Here is a 22,931-nt window from a genome sequence, read left to right as displayed (position 1 = left end):
ACTCTTTGTCATGTAAAGAAGCAGTCATAAACATATCAGATGAGTTTCACTGCTGTTTAAAGCTGTGTCCACACATCTACTAACTGTAATTGTTGAACATCTTGGAAAAATCGATAGGACAAACATTCCCTCATCAGAGCTTCCTATTAAAATATTTGGAGCAATTTCATAAACTCTCCTCCTAGCAAGAGAACAAGTTTCTGAACCAATGCTGTCCCTGTAAATAAACACTTTTCCCAGAGATGAGAGGTTTTACTGTATCCAGTAGAGTTAGTTTAACATCATTGAAAAGTTCCCTCGGAGCTCATAAAACACAAATTTACTTATTAGCATACTTGCATATCCTCTAATCTTGTGAGCAGCCTCTGCTGTAAGAAGTCACTAATGTGACTTCAAAGAGTATCCTTCATCTCATCAACCTTCAAAGTTTTTCAGCAGCTGAATGTAGTTAAATCCACCTCTCTCAAGACACAGGGACAGAAACCATGTCTTTCATTTGGGAGAGAGAGGGGTGGGAGAACTCAACAAGTCTGGGCATAATCTTCTAATCTGTACCAGTGTAATGCCAGAGTTTACTCATGATTTCAAAAGTCAGTTTTCTTTTATCATCAGAAAGACTGATAAGGTAGAAAAAAACCCACCATGGGTATGAGCTTTCTTGAGGTTACTCTCCAAAAGTCACACACAATAATATACCTGTAGAACAATACCACAGTTTACAAATCTTTATTTGCTGGTATCACCTGATCTAGAACCCAGCTGCATTTACATCACAGTTTATGCCTGAATAAATCTCCAAATAAAGATCCTATGAAGTCTTTCATACTTCATTTATTTGCAATTGCCCCATGACCACAGACTTGTATTAACCCTAACAAAAGTAGACTGAGCAGATCCCAGTGGAGAGCAGGGACAATCTGAGGAGATTTCGAATGGCTTCCAGGGCTGATGTAACACCTGAAGAATAAGATGGGCACTGCACAGGCCTCCCACTTTGCAATCATGTTTTTGTGTCAATGGGACAATGCAAAGACACTCTGGATTTAAGTCCAGTACTTGAAAGATTCAAGCAAGCAAAAGCTCAGAATATTTTGCATGAAAAGCAACAAATGGTAGGACAATGAGATAATACAACAGAGGTGTTACACCTGCCAGATCTTTAATGAGATGGAACAATATTTTCCCAATATTTCACACAACTTCTTGTAAAAGTAATGGCTCTGAGAAGCCTGTTAAGAAGCCAAACGAGAAGGGCTGCACCAGGTTCTATTACAGGTCCACTTAACTCTGTACCTAATTTCTAAGAGAGACCCATGTTTGGAAAACCAGAACCAGCACACAGTGGTAGCTCAGCAACCTGCAGCTGAGAGTTTACTCTCCCTGAGGCATCACTTTTTTTTTTTTTTTTTTAAATTAGTACATGGAAACCACACAGTTCAGTGAATTTCTGAAAACTTAGTTTCTTAGATTAATGAGTTTAACATAATTTATTGGGGTAATTATAAAGCTCCAAAGAAGGGGGAAAGTAAAAGAAAAAAAAAACCCTAGCTTTGGTAGATGTCAACAGTGATGCTGTAAGATCTGGGATTAGCTTAGAGGAAGAAGCACTCCAGAGCACGTAGTGAACAGGAGCTCCTCACATTAGTCATATGTTGAAGCATGCAGCAATCAGAGCTTTTTAAAACAAAAAGGACTTAAAACATATCACTGCGATTACTTTCCTAAATCCAAAGTGATGCAGCCTCAAACATAAACCCAGATTCCTACCCAGCGCTATACAGGTCCAAATCTCAAGATGTTTCTGAGCCAGTACTGTTCCTATGCTCCCTGGCAATTAATACAATTCTGCTGGTGCACCACAAATTTACCTGTTAAAAAGCACAGGACAAAATGAACTTGAGGACACTGATGAAATATCAGTGCTATTAAGTTGTGCAACTCAAATTCAGGCTTTCCCTTTCCTGGACTTCCTGGTGACTGCAAATGAGCGTTTATGAAAGCAGCATGAAGCCCCCTTGTGAAACACCACTACTGCCATTTATCAGGCTTCATTTTGAGGTGTATGCTTTAGCACAGAAACTTACATGTAGCGAAGGGTTTACGGCTTTTTAAAAGCAGCTGATGAGCAGAAACATTATGTTCTTTTAAAATAGCCATCAGCTTGAGTCAAGCTGAATACATTTCTATCCTTACAAAACCAAATTGCTGAATGTGCTCTGCAGTCTAGGTTACTTTCTTGCACAACTGAAGAAACAGTTGGTTTCTATAGGCATAAAATAGGCATTACACCTGCTCTTCTAATGAAAGAACCACTCAAAGCAATATCATTTACATAGAGTGCACTAGTCCAGTTGATCACCTATATTAAAAAAGTCCTGACAAGGAGGAACTGATGTATAGCTCGTAAGTAAGGGAAAAAGATAGTGTACTGCTCTTAAAGCCCAAGAAGGAAGAGAAACCAAAGGCAATTGAAATAAAACTGCAAAAAAGAGATGCATTTCCAAGGCAGCACATACATCATGTTGAACTGTACAAAGTTCAACAAGGGGAAGTGCCAGATTCTGCACCTGGGGTGGAGTAACCCTGGATGTACATACAGACTGGGGAATGTGATGCTGGAAAGCAGTGCCATGGAAAGGGATCTGGGGTGGGGGTCCTGGTTGATGGCAAGTTGAACGAGTCAGCAGTGCCCTGGCAGCCAGGAGGGCCAACTGTGTCCTGGGGGCCATCAGGCAAAGCATCGCCAGCCGGTCAAGGGAGGGGACGTTCTGCTCTGCTCTGCACTGGTGCGGCCTCACCTTGAATATTGTGTGTAGTTTTGGGCACCACAATACAAGAAAGAAATTAAGCTGTTAGAGAGTGTCCAAAGGAGGGCAATGAAGATGGTGAAAGGCCTTGAGGAGAAGCCAGATGAGGAGCAGCTGAGGTCACTTGGTCTGTTCAGCCTGGAGAAGAGGAGACTGAGGGGAGACCTCATTGCAGTCTACAACTTCCTCGTGAGCGGAAGAGGAGGGGCAGGCACTGATCTCTTCTCTGTGGTGATCAGTGACAGGACCTGAGGGAATGGCCTGAAGTTGTGTCAGGGGAGGTTTAAGTTGGATATCAGAAAGAGATTCTTCACCCAAGGGGTGGCTGGGTGCTGGAACAGGCTCCCCAGGGCAGCAGTCACAGCATGAAGCCTGACAGAGTTCAAGAAGTGTCTGGATGATACTCTCAGGAACATGGTGGGACTCTTGGGGGTGGTTCTCTGCAGGGTTAAGAGTTCAACTCGATGAATCTTGTGGGTCCCTTCCAACTCAGCATATTCTCTGATTCTGTGGTTATTCTGTCCTAAATGGGTGTATTTGAAGCAAATTTACTTCAGACCAGCTTAAAATTATATTTGTTCATATGGGCACCAATGTCCTATTGAGTTGTATCATGGGCAGATAGAGAGGTGAAGAACACACACAAGATTAAGTGTCCAGCCTTAGTAGCAGAAGTATGTTTTATTAACGCATCTTGTATAATAATAGTGCACATAATTAGGTTAAGCTTAGCAATTTATGGTTTAACAGTGTTCTTAACTTTATAAATGTGAAAGAAGAATTTAGCACCAGGACATGGAAAATCAGGTAATGGTACTGGGAGGACATGTTCACTGACTGCAGCAGATGCAAGTGTTTCTACCAAGGAAAAAGATATGAAGCAAATGGTCAAGTTCAGAGCCCCCAAAATGGCATCCATCACCCTCCTGCAGGAACGTGATGAAAAATTCTGCTCCATCACCATGACAACTCATGCCACACCATTGCTATAGTAACTGGCTGAACATCATTAGTTTTTAACCATACACACAGTGGCCAACATGCAAAGGAGGAGGAGCCACTAGAACACTCATCTCTGCCCTGCAGCCGCTCCCACCCCAACCTATCTTTGCAGTTTAATCCAACCTCCTTCCATGTTCCCTCGCTCCCCACTACTGCCAGTTCTCCAAACCCAAGCCTGTCTCAAAATCAGAACACTAATTTCATGCATTTTACTGTTGGTTTTGTTTTTTTTTTCCCCTGAGTGATTTATCAGGCTAAGATTAAATGCAAGTAGAAAATTTCATCTTCCCAATGAATCATTGAAAATCTGTTCCATTAATCCAGCTCGCCATGGGGTGGCTTTACACGCTGTATTTGCATCCTACGCACGCAGTCACAGTATCAGTTGAAAGGTACCGTCCTGTCCCCTGAAGAGCCGTGATTTCAACATCGTCATGGTGCAAGAATGTGTTTACTGTGCACCACCAAAACCCACGTGATTATCATTTTAATACTCCAGCTCAGGCTGGGACACTGCCTCCCTGGCAGCGTAGTCATTGTGTGCAGTGATGTAAAACAGCAACAGGGAACACTAATACTTTTCAGATCACGGCAAAGCTCAAAAGTTTGCAGCTAGATAATGTCTTTTATCCAGCTACCTTCCAACATGGAAGAAGGAAAAATAAATACAATTATTACTGAGTTTTTACCCGGTCTGGGGGCAGAGGGTGAAGCACAAGCTTGGCTGCCATCACAAAAGGATGCAACAGGTTTGGAGCAGTTTGTGGCGGTCTAGGGGCACTGCCCTGACATGACTCCCTGGCACAGCAAGCCCATGCCAGCACCAAATGCTGCAGGTACACGCTGTGTGTATAAATCATGCTGGAAGTGCCTCTCTTGGAGAACAGATGGGAGAAGACAAGGTCCCTGTTGGCTGCTCCTTCTTTGACCCTTGTGTCCCCTCCACTTTCCCTTCATTTCTCACACCCCTCCTTTGCCTCCTGCAGGTTCTCCTTGGGGTTTATGCAGGCTGTAGCTAGCATTAGCAAAACTCCCCGTCTCCATGCCAAAGGGAAGTGGTGGAGTGGCACAGGCACCTGCCTACAGCCCTCATGCCCAAGCACACCCAGCAGCATCTTGTGGGGCCTGTGAAAGGTGGAAGATGTTTCTGCCCACGGCAGGGGGTTCGAACTAGATTATCTTTAAGGTCCCTTCCAACACAAACCGTTCTATGGTTTCATGATGACCCAAAGCAGCACAACATTGGCCCCAGGGTCTGAGCCACCCATTCCTTGCACTGCCCCATCCCTGCACCTCAGCCTCTAATGCTCAGGGTTGGTGTGGTATAATCCCACTTTGGCTAGTACAGTATAACCATATATCAGACATATATGGTGATACCATACATATACATATATATATATATATACACACACATACATATATATATGTGTATATATATGTGTATATATATATACACAAACACACACTGTTATACCATATGTATATATATATAATTATATACCACAGTAGCTCTGCCCACATTAGACTATCAAAATCCTATTACTTAGCATTAGGTTTAAACCCTAGCTTGATACTCCCTACGTAGCCTTTAACAGGTCATACTGCCCTGCCTTGGTAAACAATAATTATGTAGTTCTCCCACTGTTTAGGAAGAAAAAGGCAAAGATGGAAAAAAAACACTCCCTCTTTTCTAAAATGAAATTCAATTTTAAATGAAGGGCAGTTTTCAAAAATCACAAAAAAATCACAAAAGCTCTTTTATAGCTTTTTCTTTGTAATTCAATAGAAAAGTTTCTCACAAAGAAGAGGAAACAACATCATTTTAGTATTCATATATACATTAAGGTATGAAACGAGATACCTGCTATTGCTGTTTACAGCTGAAACAGAACTACATAAATCACTCTATGGGGAAGAAAGACAAAAAGATTCAAACAAATCTGACTAGAGCAGTAAAATCTATCTCATATTTATGCATGCATAGGAGAGTATAAATAATTTTATTCTGGAAAGAGATCACAAATTACTTTTTTCTTTCTGTATTAACACTACCCTCTAGTGGCAGTTGTCTGGCTTTACTGAGGCAAAAATGTAATTTAACATATTGATCATATGCATTAAGAAATGGCACAAAAATTGCAAATAGGAATTTGTTTACCTGCGCTGAATTAAGTGCCCACACTCTGCAGTCTGTGAAACTCGCAGCTTTTGAAAAAGCTGTATCTGGCTCTTTTGAAGCATACCTTATTTTTGTAAGTGCTTAAGAAAATGCTAACATGAAAAGCATAAACCAATAAAGTCCCTTTAATGCACAGTTGCAGAAACCTTCCAGACAGACGAGTCCCTCAGTGCTTGATGAGCAAATTACACTCTGAAGCATGAGCCTTACACTTTCAATATATTATTATCTTATCAGCCCCCTGAAGATACTTTGGTTGACACCTTTAAAGCTAGATATGGCAAGAGCTTGTGATTATTCTGTCTCTGAACTTGCACCTCCTTCTTGGACATACTACAAACTCAACAGTAAGGTGGTGGTGGGATTTTTTTCACCATCCTCCTATAATTTCAGTCAGAAACAACTAGAATGAACCATTCCTAATGTAGCAGCCATTGTTTTAACAAATCATTCCCAAGTACAGATGAGCCTGAGGCATCCACAGCATATTTAGATATTGAGAGCCTTACATCTAAGGGGTATTTCAGTCTACAGGGACACCAAGAAAAATTAGATAGTGCCACAAATCCCACTAGGCTGGACCAAGATTTATACTCATCTATTTTTATACCTGAGAGTGAGTAATGCACAGCTTTGGAAATTTGCCTCCCACTTTTCTCACCGTGAGGTACAGTCAGCGGGTCAGCCAGCTTGAGGCAACTGCGGTATTGGGAAAACTCAGTGTACAAAATTTTGGAGTCCTCCAAGTAAAGCCAGCCTGAGTGCAGAGTATAACTTCACTGTGGAGATAGCTCATCAGCTACATCCCACTGTATTGAATTTGCAGGTGAAATTGTAGATAAATTTCTTAGGAGGGTGGGGTGAAAACTTAATTCATTGCAGTAAGTCCTTGCTTCTGTAACGATAAATGAGGATCAGGTTTTTTCCAAAAAGCTATTATCCAATGACAGTTCAAAGTAATTTGCTCTTTCTCTCTCTGGACAGGGATGCATGAAGAAAAGGGAAAGAGAGCTTTTATTCAGCTTACACATCTTGCCTTCAGCAGAGCTCCAGGCACTTTACTCAGAGGCAAGCTCTACACCTAGAATGGGAATTAATCCACCAACTTTTTTAAACAGTTTGGACAGCTTTGCATCATCAGATTAAACACAGAAGGCTAAACCTGTTAGTACTCCCAATCCCCCACCCCATTCCCTCTGATAAGAGCTGGCATCTCTCGGAGTGGGGACATGAGCCAGCTGTACTGCTGGAGGCAAAAGCAGCCTCAGTTCTCCCACTACAAGTCTAATGTTGATCCCTCACATTAAATGCATGGTACCATAACCCAAGTTTTCATTCTTTAAGCCTTGTACATTCCTGGAGTTTTACCTCTAGGTGATATGGAGGTCTCAGGCAGTCAAAGGCAGTCCTTGGGGAAGCATCACTACCAGTCCCTGAAGAACCAGACCCAAGCACACTGGGAGGATGTGCAACTCCAGGCTGCAGTCACTACCCTTGATCCTCCTGAAAGCAGGGTGGTCCTTTTGCTATTGTTCACTGTTCACACAGTGATGACTGCACCCACCCACAAAGCAGATGAGTTTCTCCTCTTCAGACAATTTAACCTCTCATCCCCCATTTGCCAAGAGAATGATCCAGGGAGAGGAAGTTTGCTCCTCACCTGAGAAAGTAGCAGAAATACCCGGAGACTCTGCTGAACATCTGCACAACCACATAGAAAAGTGAAAGGTTGACTTGGAATCCTCTGGTGAAAGACAACATTGAACTTGGTTGAAGTAAATGCTTAAGAGACCATCAGGCCATTCTGTACTACAGGAGACAATGCCCTCTGCTTGTGTTCCCAGAGAGGACTAACTCCAAGACAAAATCAAAGGCTGGGAATTAGACACCTCCAGCCTCCCTTAGCATCTCTTGCTGGCCCTCATTTTGCTCAAGATCACATCATCCTTTCCCCAGGAAATTTACAATTCTTGGTTCCATGTTGTGCATCCCAGTACAGGTGATGCTGGCTCTTTTTGGCTCTGATCTGAACAATTCAACTTCTACACACTAAAAAACCTCTCAGTACCTTTGTAGCAAATGAAGCATACACCACAGAGCCAAAAGTTTAGTGCCACTACATATTCTGTCTTATCAGCAGTGACCTGCACAAATAAAGCACAACATTGCATTGCTCTGAAGCTTCAGATGTTCGCTTATAGCACAGTAGCAGCATGTCCCATCTAACAATGGGATACCACAAAGGCTGCCTTAATCACCTGCCCAAAAATAGCTGCTTTGCCAAGATTGTTGATACCTAAAGATTAAACACCACCATCCTGGAAACAGTATAGTTATTTCAAAGAAGTCACATAAAACAAGCAGCTGCAACTGCAGGCGGGGTCTAGCATAGCTTTTTCAGGACATAAAATCTATATGGATTTCTGTGAAATTAGGCCACAACACAGAGGGGCCAACAAAAACCTTCTGCTCACAGTCCATCTGCAATGCAGTCCTTCAGCATCTGTTTTCTCCCTGCCTGTCTGTCCCAGAGCTGTCACCCGCTCCAGCCCATCTTGTAGTGACTTGTCTCCTCCCTTATTTTGCTATTCTCATGCTGCTACGTGAGGCCAGGGCACAGCCAGGTCCCAGCTGCAAGGTGGAGAACTTTGTTACCCAACCACAAACCCAGCAGCTGCAACGCCATGTTGAAAGTTAGGAGAGAACTGAACTCAGGCCTGCAAACTCTCCCAGAAAAGCCCCATAACAATTGCAAAATAAGTCAGGCAATATGTTGAATGCATTCATGCACAAGAGAGGGAAAGAGGCAGTTCCTGGAGGAAAATGATTGAATACCTAAAGCAATTTCATGGCAAAAATCTGATACCTTTATCCTCCAAAGGAGACTTAATCTTTAAATCAGTCCTTTGCTAACAGGAAATCAAAGTCCAATTCCATCTTACATTTGACTTCTATATTTTCTGCCTGCTCTGCAAAGCATTATGCTATTGCTGTCCTTTGTCAGCATTCTCATTTCCAGAGCCTCTCCTGCTCTTCCCATAACGGCTCCTGCCTTTGCACAATCGCAGCCCGAAGGCCATCCCTGCTGAGCCACACAACAGCTGTCCCCAGCAGGCAGGACACTGACCTACCGCTCTTGAGGCTCAGGCAGAGCCCCAGCAAATAAGCAGTGCTTGGCCTCAGCTGCATCCACCTTGGCAGGGCTGGCTTACATCTTTCAGAGTCTGAAAACAGGACTAATGGAGAAAACAGGGCAGAAACACCAAATTTTCCAGCCAACTAAGCTTAGTACCAGCACTTCTGGAAGCAACCACAAAGCTGACCACAAGCCCAGGACGAGCCAAGCTGTGCTTACTGCAAGAGGAGGGGTTGTAGGCACTGGGCCAAAAAACAGGACTTGAGGAATGAAGTACAGCACACTGCTGATTTTCTTAGGCAAAGCTTGGTTATGAGATGATCAGGACCCAGTGCAGTAAAAGGCAGCAGCAGACTGACCTACACAAGGAATCCTCAGATAAATGATATCAAAGAACTACCACTAGAATGATCACAAATGTTTCAAAAGGTTCATGTATGAAGAGCAGGTCAGAGCAATAATTAACTGTGTGAGTGCCATAAAATTGCTTCCAGTTATAGTGCAGACTTTTTTTTTTAAAGTCAATTAGATAAACAATAAGTGTTAGTATTCAAATAGGTACCAGGAACTTACATTACTTTTAGATCATTAAAACCTGAATATTATGCATATGTTGCGGTCCTTTGGAGCACAATACAAAATATATTAATAGTTTCCATTCCCTGTACTCTCTTCATGCAAAGGCAGGAGAAAAGGAAAGATACTTTATTCAAGAAAAAAACCTGAACACCACATGTTGAAGAAAACAGCTTATAAGACATAAATATAAAACACCTAGGAGTTCTTAGAATACATTTGCTGTCAAAAATCACACTGCAGGCAAAAGGTTACTAAATTAAATATTCTGCCAAAATCCTCATGGACTGAAGTAAGTGATGAGGTACATGCAATTTACTGCAAGATAAGCTTCCACACTGCTATTATAAGCAATCTGAGTGGCACTTGGAATATCAAATCTCAGTACCTGTTTTAAAAATGTTTAAATATGTCTGGAAGTGATGGCTTTCAGTACACCATCACAAACATCTTTATATCTTGCACTTAAAGTAGTAATTTACACAAGACTTTTAAAGCACATTAGTACATTTAATCTTGCTTAGCTACACTGGTGCAGAGGAAAAGCTGCCAGACAGGATATCACCCAGCTCAGCAAAAGTGTATTTGTTTTCCAGTTCTTAAAGTAAAGAGACTGATCAATCTTTCCAGTACTGAAGTTAGTAACGAATATATTTTTTTTTCCAGTTACTAAGTTTCTGGTTCCTTTACTTACTCCACAGTCATTTTCTCCTCCTCGCTTAATTACGCAGGTTTTCATTACTGGTCTAGCCAATTTTACATCATCGATATAGCATCATAGAATGGTTTGGATTGGAAGGGACCTTCAAGATCATCTAGTTCCAACCCCTTTGCCATGAGCAGGGACACCTTGAACTAGACTAGGTTGCTAAAACCTCCATCCAACCTGACCTTGAACACCAGTTCAAGTATGGCGTCCATAACTTCTCTAGACAACCCGTTCCAGTGCCTCACCACCCTCACAGCAAAGAATTTCTTCCATATATCTAACCTAAATTTCCCCTCTTTCAGTTTGAACCCAACTCAGACTCCCAACTACCTTATTTGTAATTTAAAACAAACTCCTCAAAGCAAGAAATAAGAACTGTGCCAGAATTTTTCATGGGTTTAACAAACCTATATTCACTCATCACACACACTCACACCGCACACACAGTTTTTGGTATAGCACACCTCAACTCTGCAAAACTATTTGATACTGATTCTAGCGTCACCCCTCTTCAGCGTCACCTGTTCTCATCCAAGCTACTTCCTACAGTCTCAGTTTTCTGCTTCCCATCTTGTATTAATTTAAGGCTGAGATCTTAACAAGGACAGGACTCTGAAACCCAGACAGCTCCACAAAAGTTTCTCCAGCACCCAATTCTCTCCACCGCCTGCACATCTCTTCCATTCCCTCCCTTCCCACACGATGAGGGTAATGGTTATGGCTCCCTTTGCTTCTTCATCAACCAAAATATTCAGAACTTCTTACCCATGAGTCAGAAGGCCCCTCTGGCTGCTTCTCCAAGATTCTGTGAAGAAAACTGCAGCAAACCACCTTAGAATTGATAAGAGGCAAAGCAGGTCTCACCTCCTCCTGCACAGAAACATCACCTAACATCCCTTCCCTATTCTGAGACACCACTTGCCAAACACAGTGGCAGGAGCATGGGAAGTGAACTACCAGGTCTGCTGAACAGTCACCTCCTTTTCCTCTCTCCATAAAAACCATTGGGAACAGCCTCTAGCCATTTCAACAACCGGTAAAAGCTGCTCCAAAGGGCATCAGATTTCTCCTTCACTTCTTCCAACTCATCCCCAGCAACTCAGAAATGAACAAGAAGGTGCCTGTGCCATGCACAATCTCTTTCCTGTTTTCTTTCCTCTTTTCTATAGGTAGTTAGTATGACAGGGAAATATTGTACAGGCAGACAGACTTTGTACAACACTTTATTACACTGCTGAAGACTGGGAATCAGTTCTAGCAACAGATTCTTGTTACTCAGGCTGAGGAAGTCAAAATTACAATGTTATTACAAGGTCACTGTCCCACAGAGGGAAGCACTCAAACTCTCTCAATACTGTCATTTGCAACTTTGTCCTGTTAAGAGCAATTCAAGCTGCAAAGTGTAATGCTGTTACAAACAGGTACCCTCCAGTTTCTGGTATATTTGCAACTCTGGTTATTTTCCAGCAACAAAGAGCAGACTGAGCTTTTGAGAGTGATGCTGAAGTCAGACTGAGACTTCAGGTGAAAGGCAATAGCACAGATATTCACAACAGTTATAGCAAAGCACAGAAGGCTCCATTTGGCACAAAGTGGCAAGTCAGAGCTTGCATTTTGAGAACAGAATGTGCTTATATGATTGTTAAAAAATCAGCACTTGCAGCCAGGCAAGACAAGTTACCAGAACTTTAAGTGGGAGAGAAAGGGAATCATTAAAAGACACGTTTGCAATGGTACCTTTCATATTTCAGTCTTAACAGAAACCAACATTTTGACCTAAACTCCCTTTTAAATTAAACCTGATGTTACACCTTACCAAGTGTCAACTAATGACTTAACTTTACTACACTTATATATGTATATAAGTGCTCCTGAATTCCCATAAAAGCATGTGCACAACTGCATAGCTAACAGTTAGAACCCTGCAATGTAAGGCTACAGGTACAGCCAAATTGACCCTTTTATTGTATTTGGAAATACTGATTTCCAAATTAAAGCACTTTTGGGGTAACTAGAAAATATACTTTTTCCAAACTTGCAGTCTAGAAGTGGTGAAAGAGACATTTTAGAATGAGGTAAACACACTGCATAGGCTATATATTTAAATCCAAATCCCCACTGTTTTGGCTTAATTATTAAATTATTTAAAACTGAACAGATTGAAAAAACTATGCATTTATAAAAATCTGAAAACAAATCCAGGTTGAGATGAACAGCAAACTAGAAAAAAAACATTTACAAAGGGCATTTCCTACTGCCTTTCTTTGCTTCTCTTTTAAGTTAGCCAGACAAAAGCACAATTTGAAAACAGCTTTGCTGCTTTTTCCGTGGAGCTGTTCCTTCTGGAACACCTGTGCAACTTCAGCTTGTCTCCTTCAATTAGTCTGAGCCAAGACTATTCCTGTACCCACACTGTCACAGCACTCCGGTGAATACTGGCCTTCCAGCCCATGCTGAAGTTTTTCTTGCCCCAGTCCAAGTTCTGGAGCAATGACCAAGTTTTGTGACACAGGGCATTTATAACTGAGACTGGTGCTTAACAGAGAGTGTCAGAGACCTCAATTATCATTTTAAACCCTTTGAAAACTAAATTATAACTAACAATAGTGCTTTTCCTGATTCTCATATTTTTATTTAAAATGTATCCTTGCAGGTTCACTTTTTCTAATATTCCCTTGCATCAGCATTTAGTTCCCAGAAATCATTCCTGTCAGGCAATGCAGTTTTCTGAAAAGATACATCCTTACATTTTCAATAAACTCTGTAGAAGACAGTCAGTGATCAGACTAAGATAAAGTGCATATATTCCTTTCTGATACAGGCAACAAAACTGTTGGACTGAAAAAATAAATCATACTGAATACTGAAAATCACACCAAAAAAATCCCACTGTGGCTATTTAGCACCCCACAATTAAATTGCCCCACTGAGTACTGCCCAAAAATACTTTTCAAGTGTCTGCTAGCTTAAAAGAAAGGAACTTATAACATTAAAAAAAAAGTTCCTTTTCAATAGACTCTGAGAATCACAAATTTATGTAACTCTTGAAAGCTACAGCTCCCTCAAGGCTGACATACTGCCTTGACAACTTGTAAACAGTCTGTATTTCACCCTTTGGATCCAGGCTTCAAGCTCGCAAAAGCTTTGGAGTTCTTAAGGGAATGTGAAATTTCATTGAGAAAAGAAATAAAATGATAGTCCCTTTCTGACTTCTTGGATTCAAAAATAACTACAATGGTAAAGTGAGGTTCAGGGCGCGTCAGAAAGTACGTGCTTTGGACTTTGTCATCATAGAAGTGAACAACCTTCTCCAAGCTGTTGAGGTCAGAGGTTCTATCAGTCATAATCATGATCACATTGGGCCAGTGCATAACAGGCCTGTCACTGGGCAGAGACACCACCGCAGGGTACTGATCCACTCCTTTGGGGGCTTCCCTGTATGAATGGGGATGGTGATAACCATGTCCCTGGAAACTCTCTGATCCACGATTGTCAAAAATTAAGGAAACATTGACGGCATCATACTTCCGGATGAAGCTGGAAATTTTCCCAAAGTAATCGGGATTTGTTTTAGCAGTCAAAGTTTTCATTTCAGATGCTGTTGTCTGTCGACTAAGGGCCTCATGAAAGTAAAAGCTAAACTTGGCAAGGAGAATGTTTTTGAGCTTCATCAGCCAGAGGAAGAGGTGTGGAGGTTGTACAGCCTTCTGAGACTGCCCTCCAAACAGGTGCTTCTTGGTCTCTCGTTGTTTCTCAAAAATTTGACCCCACGTCTGTAGTTTTGTGTGAGCACTGTGCAAGTTGACCAGGGACGGAAGGAACTTCCACTCTGAGATCTGAGTCTGAGCCTTTAAGAGATGAGCAAGCACATCTACTTCCAGCTGGAAACTGCTTTCAAGAGGACTGAGGATTGGATGATGAAATCTAGAAAACATAATTTTAGTCAAGACATGAGAACTGCTGTACACAACGATGAAATAATCAGATAGCATTTGCCAGTTAACAGACAGAAGATAAAATATGAAAGCAGAACAAAGTATAAACTAAACAACAATATTGTTAATTTTTTAAAAAGTTCTTTTTACATAATTAGGGTAAATATTTTCATGAACAAACAGCACTTCACATTTGACAAAAAACAGCCATCAGACATTTCTCTATCAAAGCAAGGGAGTTATATTTCATCAGTTCAAGAACAATCACTGTTTATCTTGATCCATTAACTACAATAACACCATTTCTCTTTAAATCCAGGTGGTCTTGTTCCAATTTTAAATCCCTTCTTGCAAGAAAATACGTCTTGATAGTTCCGGAATAGCAGTAAGACGTTAAGTTAAATCAAGGGGATTATGTTAGAAATCTGTTGTTTGTACAGGAAAGCTATGAGGAAGCCAAGTTGAGCTTTTCTTTTCTTTTTTTTTTTTTGGTTAAAGTCACACTAAAATTGTAACAGAAAATTAGTCAATGGAACCATAATTAACTGTATTTACCAATTAACCAAATCTCAAACTTCAAACCTTGGTGTACTAAAAGCAATGAGTGGAAAAAACATTTGGCAGGATTTTATCATATCACAATGAAGATGGTGAAACAACCAATCTATCTTACTAAAAACTCAGGTCAAAAATCAGCTCTCAATTTAAAAGATGTTAAAAAAACCTAAACAAAATCAACACCTCAATGCACATCTTATTCACAAGAGCGATCCTGCTATTAGAACAAATCTCGATGAAATGGAATTTTAAAATTCCATTCTACAGCTTTCTCTTCTCATTTTATTTTTTCTAAGTATCAGGAGGAAAACAGATACAGCCTACCTCTCTTCCCATGATACTTACATTACTTGTGAACTTATAAAATTATGGATCATAACATACTTAATTGAAATGGAAAAACTGTAATGTAAAATATGCAACTTTGAAGGAATGAGCCCTCAGCAAAGACAGAAGTGGCCTTTTTAGTAAATCTGTTCCCTCATTTGCATTTAGAACTCTTAAAGAGGTCTTCAACAAAGAACAACCAATAGTTCAAAGATAAGACTTGATGAGGTTTCCATTTAAGTACAGATTTATCCTCTCACTTCAGAAAAATATCTTGAGTCTTGTTATTGGTTTAAAACAAAGAAGTTCATACTGATTTTTTTCAATTTTTAACAGCTGATCTTCAGACAAAGCTAAAGCAATGCCATTATTCCCTTCAGCTTTCAGGACACAATACATACAACCCATTTTGGACATAGCTGGTTCAAAACCAAAACACTTCATTTTGTTATGGAGCAGAAGAGAGAACGAAAATTGCATGCTTTTCTTCCCCTCTCCCTTCATTATTTTTAATTTGACTTTCTATCGGGTTCTTGTCAAAACATTAATTCTTAGGCTCGTGAAAATTGTCTGACAATTCTGTCACTATTTTTAAGCAGCTCCTTTTTTGAAAGCCACAATTTGAGTCTTGAAAGGATTTGTTATTAAGACGCAAGTCCAAATTTATTTGAAGAAAATGAAATATGAATATCATAAACCTGATGCACCACGTTGTGCAAACAGGTCAGGCTGGGTGACCAGCCACCTTCTGTACACAGTACACATCAGCAACTGCCAGCTCAACCTGCTATAGCAGAGATAAGTGCTTACTGGCCACTGAGAAGTCCAGAGCACACTTACATTTCTTTGAGAAACTGAACAAGAGTCAATCAAAAATAATATTCTGCTAACAGTCAACATTGAAGATCTCCAAAGGTTTTGGTATTCACCAAACAAACCAGTTTTGTTGCTGTGTATTACGAGAGTGTAAAAAAGCATTATACAAGATTATTTGTTCCAGACAGTCACTATTACAGCACAGTGGTTTCAACACACTTGCAGTCAGATCAAGAAGGTTATTCTTCAATCTTAAAAGCAGTTTAAAAATCTCAACTAACTCAGTACTGCTAAAGTCTCCTGCATTAACAGTATGATGTACAGCTTCCCACTTCTACTTTGCTTCATGGCTTTCTTAATGTTTCACTGCACAGCGGGATTTGCTAAACTGTTTTAATTCAAAAATACACACCTCAGCCACAGATGAGAAGCTTGCAGAGTATGCTAATATGGTTGCAGAGTAAGCTAACAAGTTATCTACTAAATATATCTGCTGATATATAATTGAGTTTTGTAACACAGAACCATTTGAGCTCAGTATCATGCAAAACAGACATGTTTTTATGATATTTTAATAAGCCAGAGTGATAAAAACTTAAAAAGACATTGGAAAATTCCCCCCCCCAATCATTCTTGGAATAGCAGAGTTTTGTTTTGCAGACTATGAAGAAGCCACACTTTTCTTTCTATTTCCATCCATATATCACACATTTACACATGTATTTACAAAATGCTGACTGGATGAGGAACATTCAACACTTAAAAATTATTACATCCAAATAGGTTTTCTAGTTGCTTATTCATTTTATACTACGCTTTTAAAGGAACCTGTTCCTGATGCTGTTTTAATTATTTCAGTTAAGATCCCACCCAAAACCAACAGTTAAAAATTTCACGAAAAGTTACTTCTCCAGCTGTATTCTAAAGAGAAATGGAGAGGAAAATGTCTAGTATTGGCTGTGTACAAGTCAGCAATAAGTAGTAACAAAAAAAAGTAACAAAATAGCTTTAAACTACTTAATAACTAAAGATTTTTCAGATACAGACAATATGACTTGTTAACAGTAAATTAATTCAACTGTTCCTTTACCAGCAAGCATTTCTACACCATCTACACCATCTGAACAGCTATTTTTGCATGTAAAGGAAAGAAACCAAGGCCAGAACTTATCTAGAAAACACATGCCCTGTCTGGCCTTAGCACAGCTGACTGAAATAATGGCACACATCCTCAATGACAAGTGAGGAATATACTGACAGAGGAAAGAGACTGGGTAAGGATGAGTTTATTTGACCTTTCATCTGAGAGGATCAAGAGACTGTAAATCAGAAATGCCTTCCAGCCAGTACACATCAACATAACAGCTCCCAGAAATTGATCTGACATATGAAGAAACTGAAAGAAAGGACAAAAGGAAGATATCATTATGCCCACTTTTTTTCAGAAGTATTTGCTATGTGACTGGGAAGGACCACACTGCAGCTACTGAATCAGCTCTAACAGCATCTTATATTGTCTCCATCTTAGAATTGCTCATTAACTCAAAGTAAAAACATCAGCATTTTTCCCAGGGAGACACTACTTATTTTCTTTTAAGATGTTATTATACATATAATTATATAATGTATGTTATATAAACACATTATATAACAATGCCTTAGAAGTACAGAGGTGAAATTTATTTATAGGATAGTAAAACATTTTGTATGCAACAATCTCCAATCAATTCATCAAAGTATGAGTTTTGGTTTTCAGATTTTTAACAGTGCTGTGGATTCAGCACATGCTCAGAACAGATGGCAATGGTTCGTGTACAACATAAATTAACTTTTCAAAAAAGCCCCCCCAAACGTACTTCCCTTTCCTCCTTAATGTTTATCACACCAAGGAAATCATATATAAGTTTCAGCTTTTTATTGGGCTAACAGCCCTGACCCATTGTAAGGGTTCACAAGCCAAGAACTCCAAAACATCACTAGTAAGATCATATTAAAGTAGTTTTGATTTTCAGATTGCAAAATTATGTAGCATTTTGCTAAGGTTATTCCTAAAAAATAAGGAAGTCACCTGCAGTGTTTAAATTTGGAATATCAGAAAGCGGCACTGAATTATTTTGATTTTTCCTAGGTGAACCCTTTAAAAATCATAACTGAAAAAAGTAAGACCTAAGAATATTCTCCCCAAACATCTTAGACACTATTTCACTCATGAAGATTTGCTTTGGTTTAAAATAAAGAGGTAGAATTTGAGTGTGTTGACAAGCATTCAAAAATTCTCTCATTTTTAAACTGCCATCACTTTCAAGGCTCACATATGTCAGATGTGCAATACCCACCCCAGCATCATTCTGGGATTCTTTTAACAGGAACTATTAGATCTTAACTTCAACACACAATAATGGGACTGAAGGCTCAGAAGTGCTTCTTCTCCTGGTTCCAAGACCTCTCAACAGAAGTGGTTAACAGAGCACCACAAAACCCTTCCAGGTAGGTCAGATAGCTATGGTGCAGCTTTTAGAATTAAGCAGACATATATTCTAGCCTAAAAAGTAAAACTGTTGCACAAGTATCTTGTTTTATTTATATGTCACTTTTACTGAAGTCCATACAGAATTAAGACTTGTTTCCTCTCCCCTCCCAAAGAAAAAGCGCAAGAAGCCTTGCACCTTATATATAACGAAAATCACTCATCCTCTCTGCTGAAAACAAATGTGCTGAGTATTAAGGAATAGGGAGGAAGGGTCCTAGAACACCATGAGCAGAAACACTCTCCTTTTGTTATTTTTCTTCTTTGGAGGACTCATATTTTGAAACATGATGCTGCTGGCCAACACAGACTTATGCATTCGTGAAGAAGCCGTGCTGCTCAGCAGTCAAAGGACAGCAAAGTCTTTAGGCTTGCTTTGAACTTCAACATCAGTTGTTACAGATCACGTGTCTGAGTATGTACTGCCAGCAAACAAGCACTGACCTTGAGCTGTATTTCTTTAAGATGGATTCCAAAATGTTTACCAGTTCCTCAGAGTTAATGAACTTTTGGGTGCTGAGCGTGTACATTTTTTCATAGAAGTCAGCAATTTCCATCCGAGCCTGAACAAAAAAACAGAGCTGTTCAGACAGGTGAGAAAGCAGCTCTTCCAAGTGAGGAGCTGTTCCTCCTAGTGCATTGTGACCCGTCGCCACCACCTTCTTCAGCTCATTATGCAGAGATGTGTAGATGGTTCGGATGGAGTCCTTTCGGCTGAAGAATGACTGACCACCTGTTCAGATAAATATGGAGGTATTACCAAAATTCAGGGACAGCAAAGATAGACAGCAACACTGGAAAATTCTACATAACCATGCTTGCTCTCTTCTAGCTGTTCCTAAGTGTTGTTTGATCACAGTATTTCTTTTAACCAAGAAACAAAATTCAGTATGTTATTTTGCCACTGAATTACACAGAGCATATGCTCAGAAGCACTTTATGTAATTTCACACAAGCCACTCTTGTCCAGTTTATATCTCAGCAGCCAATGACTGCTGCAAAACTTCAACTCCCTCAGTTATGGTGTGACTTTTCAGAAAACAAGGGTTCAGTTAAATTTGCTACTATGATACGTGACCTGCAAATACTGTCATCTATGGGAATCAGAAGAATCAAGTCATCATAATGTGACTGATCAAACTTTAATAGCCTCCATCAAATTAATTAATTCTAGATCTTTTGAGGAGAATTCCCCTAGCAACCCCTCTTCAATCATGAAGCACTCAAATTTGCAAAGCAACCTTTAAGCCAGAACCATGTGACATCTGTGTTTACCAGTCAAACGTTCCTAGTCCCTACAAGGTCTTAATATAAAGCAAAATTCAAAGGGAAAACAATCACACTTTATCTCTGTGAGACCACAGTGCAGGTTAATCCGTAACTAAAACCTGGGGTGAGGGGGATAAGGGGGAAGAAGTTGTCTGTGCTTCCTTCTACCTGCTCAACACTATGAGAAATTTAAAAAAGAAAAAAAAGACAGAAGTAGAGGGTCAAAGGAAAGGATATTTAACTTTGACACTACCAAAAGACTGCACAAATGTACTAACCTTATTTCACACTTTCTATTTACAGAAGACCTTATGTGCCACTGTGGCACTCAACAGCTGCAGCAGAGCAAGGATCACAGGGATTGGGTTGGTGGAACTTTTAAAAATTCCAAATTTAGGTTCCATGTTGAAACTGCTTATAAATTTTGTAATCCAAAATTTTACATATATAATGTTCAAAGGTGACCTTAGCAATTTGAGGCAGAAAGACAGAGAACTGGATATCATTGTGAAACAGCTCCCTTCCTAAGCCATGAGTAGCCCTTGTGTCATGGGCAGGATGAAGAATCGTCTATTGTAGTTGTCTATGAAGTATATAAACAAACAAAACTTTGTCCTTTCTGTTCTCAATTTCATCCTTTCTGCAAGCACCAAATTAACTTTTAAAGTCAGTCTTATAGACAGTGTTGTCTGTAAATATATAAAATAGTTCCAAGTCACCACTTAAACACCAAAGCAGAATTTTCTTGATGCTTTACTGTGTTACACATCAGACCCATATCCCTTGATCCATTTTCCATGCTTGTCTGCAGTTCAAAGAGAAAACAAGCAGCCTTGCCCAGAGGGAAACATGATGACAACCCATCCTGTGCCAGTTTGGTATTTTTCTATTCATGCACTAAGAAAGCAAGAAGTAGCCAAGATTGTGGCCAAAGCTTCTTGAGATCCTGCAGAGTCTGCATGGGTAATAACTTTTAGGATGCTATCTCCAGCCCCAAGTACTTGCACATACGCAGATCTAACATCAGCTTTAACCCTTTCATCACCCCACTGAGCTCACCCTTGCCCAGATCTCAGCCAGAGAATCTCAGCACAGAAATATCTCTAGCTAAATCTTGGGAAGGGGAAGCAGGTAGCCTGCCGGCCAGCGAAGAGCTGCATCGATCGGCACAGGAGCCACCGTGCCACCTGCACTGCACCTGCATGCACTCTTGTTTATTCTTTAGCCGCAGCCCAAACAGCACAGCCGATTTCTCCCCGGGCCCAGGGACACTTGCTGACCCAGCACTTGTCTTTCAGATGCACAGGCACGCACCTGGCCGAGGCACAGACCTCCAGTCCCTCAGGTACCCAGCGCTGTGTACCCACGGGCTGACATGGCCTCACACCGCCCGCTTCCCCCCGCGGAGCCGCACCCGGGGCAGGCCCCCGGCTCGGGCGGGCCCAGAGCGGGGAGGGAGAGCCACAGCCTGAGACGGTGGGGCCAGTCCCTCCTTCCCCGGAAAGGTACCTAGCTTCTGTCCCAGGAAGGTCATGCTGTGATAGGCCTTCTCGGCCGCCGCCAGGTGCGCCAGCCCGGCCAGCAGCGCCAGCCAGCTGGACCCCGCGCTCTTGTTGGCCTCCCGCTCCTTCTCCACGTTGTCCTTGGCCTTGTCGTAGGAGAAGATGCCCAGGTGGGAGAAGAAGGTCTCCAGCACGGCCTGCTCCACCGGCACGGGCGCACCCAGCGGGATCGACTCCCCCATCCCGCCCGGCGCCTCCGCAGCGGCCGCCACTTCCGGGGCCGGGGACCGCGCGCGCGAGGGACCGCGCTCGCGCCCGCCCCTCTGCACGTGACAGGCGGGGCGGGCAGCGGACGGGTCGGGGTCACGTGACCGGGCGAGGCGCGCTGTACTGGTGGGCGGGGCAACGGAAAAACGGGGAGCGCCGAGCTCGGCGGAGTTCCAGTCGTGTCCGCGCTTGGGAAGACCGGGGACCCGGCGGAGTTCCAGCCGTGTTCGCGCTTGGGAAGACCGGGAGCGCCGAGCCCGGCGGTATTCCAGCGCCGTCCGCCTTCGGAAGAGCCGGAAGCCCCAGAGATCCGCCCGTACATACTGCGCGTTGATGTTTTCGGGCTGGACACACCGGCGCTGGTTCCTGCTGAGGTCTCCTCCACCCTGCCTGTTACATTTTGTGCTTTAACTTAACTCTGAAGCCCGTTTCCATGGGCTTCGTTCTTTCAGTTGAAACGTTCTAAAAAACAACGTCGTTCTGATGCCCTTATTCCCACTCTTTGAGTCCCACAGGACTCTCCAGCTACTTTGGGTTTACAGTTCCCCCCTCCCTCATGACTGGGAGGTAGTGGATTGCCCAAATTAATGCCATTTTTTTTCATTCATGTTTTGGACAGATGAGCTGCCTGAACTGATTCCCTGTGGAGGGGATGAAAGGTGCAAAGCTGAGCCAGAGGGCTGTGAGGCTGTGGAAGGGGGGCTGCTGTGGCAGCACTGACGGGTCCAAGTTCTGCAGAACAACCACCCGCCCTTACACAGACAGTTCCCCTCCAGCTAACTCAGAATAAAAACGTTCCCAGGCTCCCCTCAGCACAGTACTTCCCTTGCACTCTACTGGTGCCAGCATTTGTCTTTAAACAAACATCTAAAGCACAGCATCAGTTCTCTAACAACAGCAAGATCCAAGTACGAACTTAGGCAGCTGACTGCCTCTTGTTCAGAAAAGATTCCAAACACACCATCACTGAAAGCAGGTATCAGATCCAAACGCTGGCTTTATGTGTGAAACAGCCTTAATTAACCTAACTACACAGAGCCTGAAGTTTTTTACTATGGCATTATACATTAAGGATTGGGTTTGGATGTAAAAATTAATTTTCATAGTTTTCATTCATTCATCTAATAACAAAGGTAAGTCTGCCTAGCCCTCTGTCACTTTTCATTTCCAGGCACCTCTGTATGCATACTTGAGTTAATTCTGAGCAATGTGGTGTGTAACGTCCTTGAAAAAGTTCAGGTTAGAACTACGATTTTGGCTTTAAATGCTTAAAATTGGAAGCAGCTTAAGTGAAGTTGACAAGTCTGAATTCTGAGTG

At 41.5% G+C, this 22,931-nt stretch overlaps 1 protein-coding gene across 3 annotated transcripts; it reads right to left on the bottom strand.

Moving 5' to 3' along the window:
* Nucleotides 1-9,634: 9,634 nt before the first annotated feature.
* On the bottom strand, nt 9,635-21,628 carry CUNH12orf66 (chromosome unknown C12orf66 homolog). Of its 3 annotated transcripts, none has more exons than XM_017822177.1 (4): nt 21,354-21,628; nt 19,235-19,308; nt 19,020-19,156; nt 9,635-14,336 (listed from the first exon to the last, which is right to left on the bottom strand). In XM_017822177.1, the coding sequence occupies exons 1-4, from the start codon at nt 21,586-21,588 to the stop codon at nt 13,520-13,522; spliced, it is 1,263 nt and encodes a 420-aa protein (XP_017677666.1). In that variant the 5' UTR covers nt 21,589-21,628; the 3' UTR covers nt 9,635-13,519. The 3 variants fall into 3 exon arrangements, with proteins under 3 accessions (XP_017677666.1, XP_017677667.1, XP_017677665.1); XM_017822178.1 differs by having other exon boundaries at nt 19,020-19,138; XM_017822176.1 differs by having other exon boundaries at nt 19,020-19,308.
* Nucleotides 21,629-22,931: the final 1,303 nt, after the last annotated feature.

The sequence above is a fragment of the Lepidothrix coronata genome, unplaced genomic scaffold (assembly GCF_001604755.1).
Source record: "Lepidothrix coronata isolate B3197 unplaced genomic scaffold, Lepidothrix_coronata-1.0 Scaffold95, whole genome shotgun sequence".
NCBI lineage: Eukaryota > Metazoa > Chordata > Aves > Passeriformes > Pipridae > Lepidothrix > Lepidothrix coronata.
This window is presented reverse-complemented; position numbering and strand designations above follow the sequence as displayed.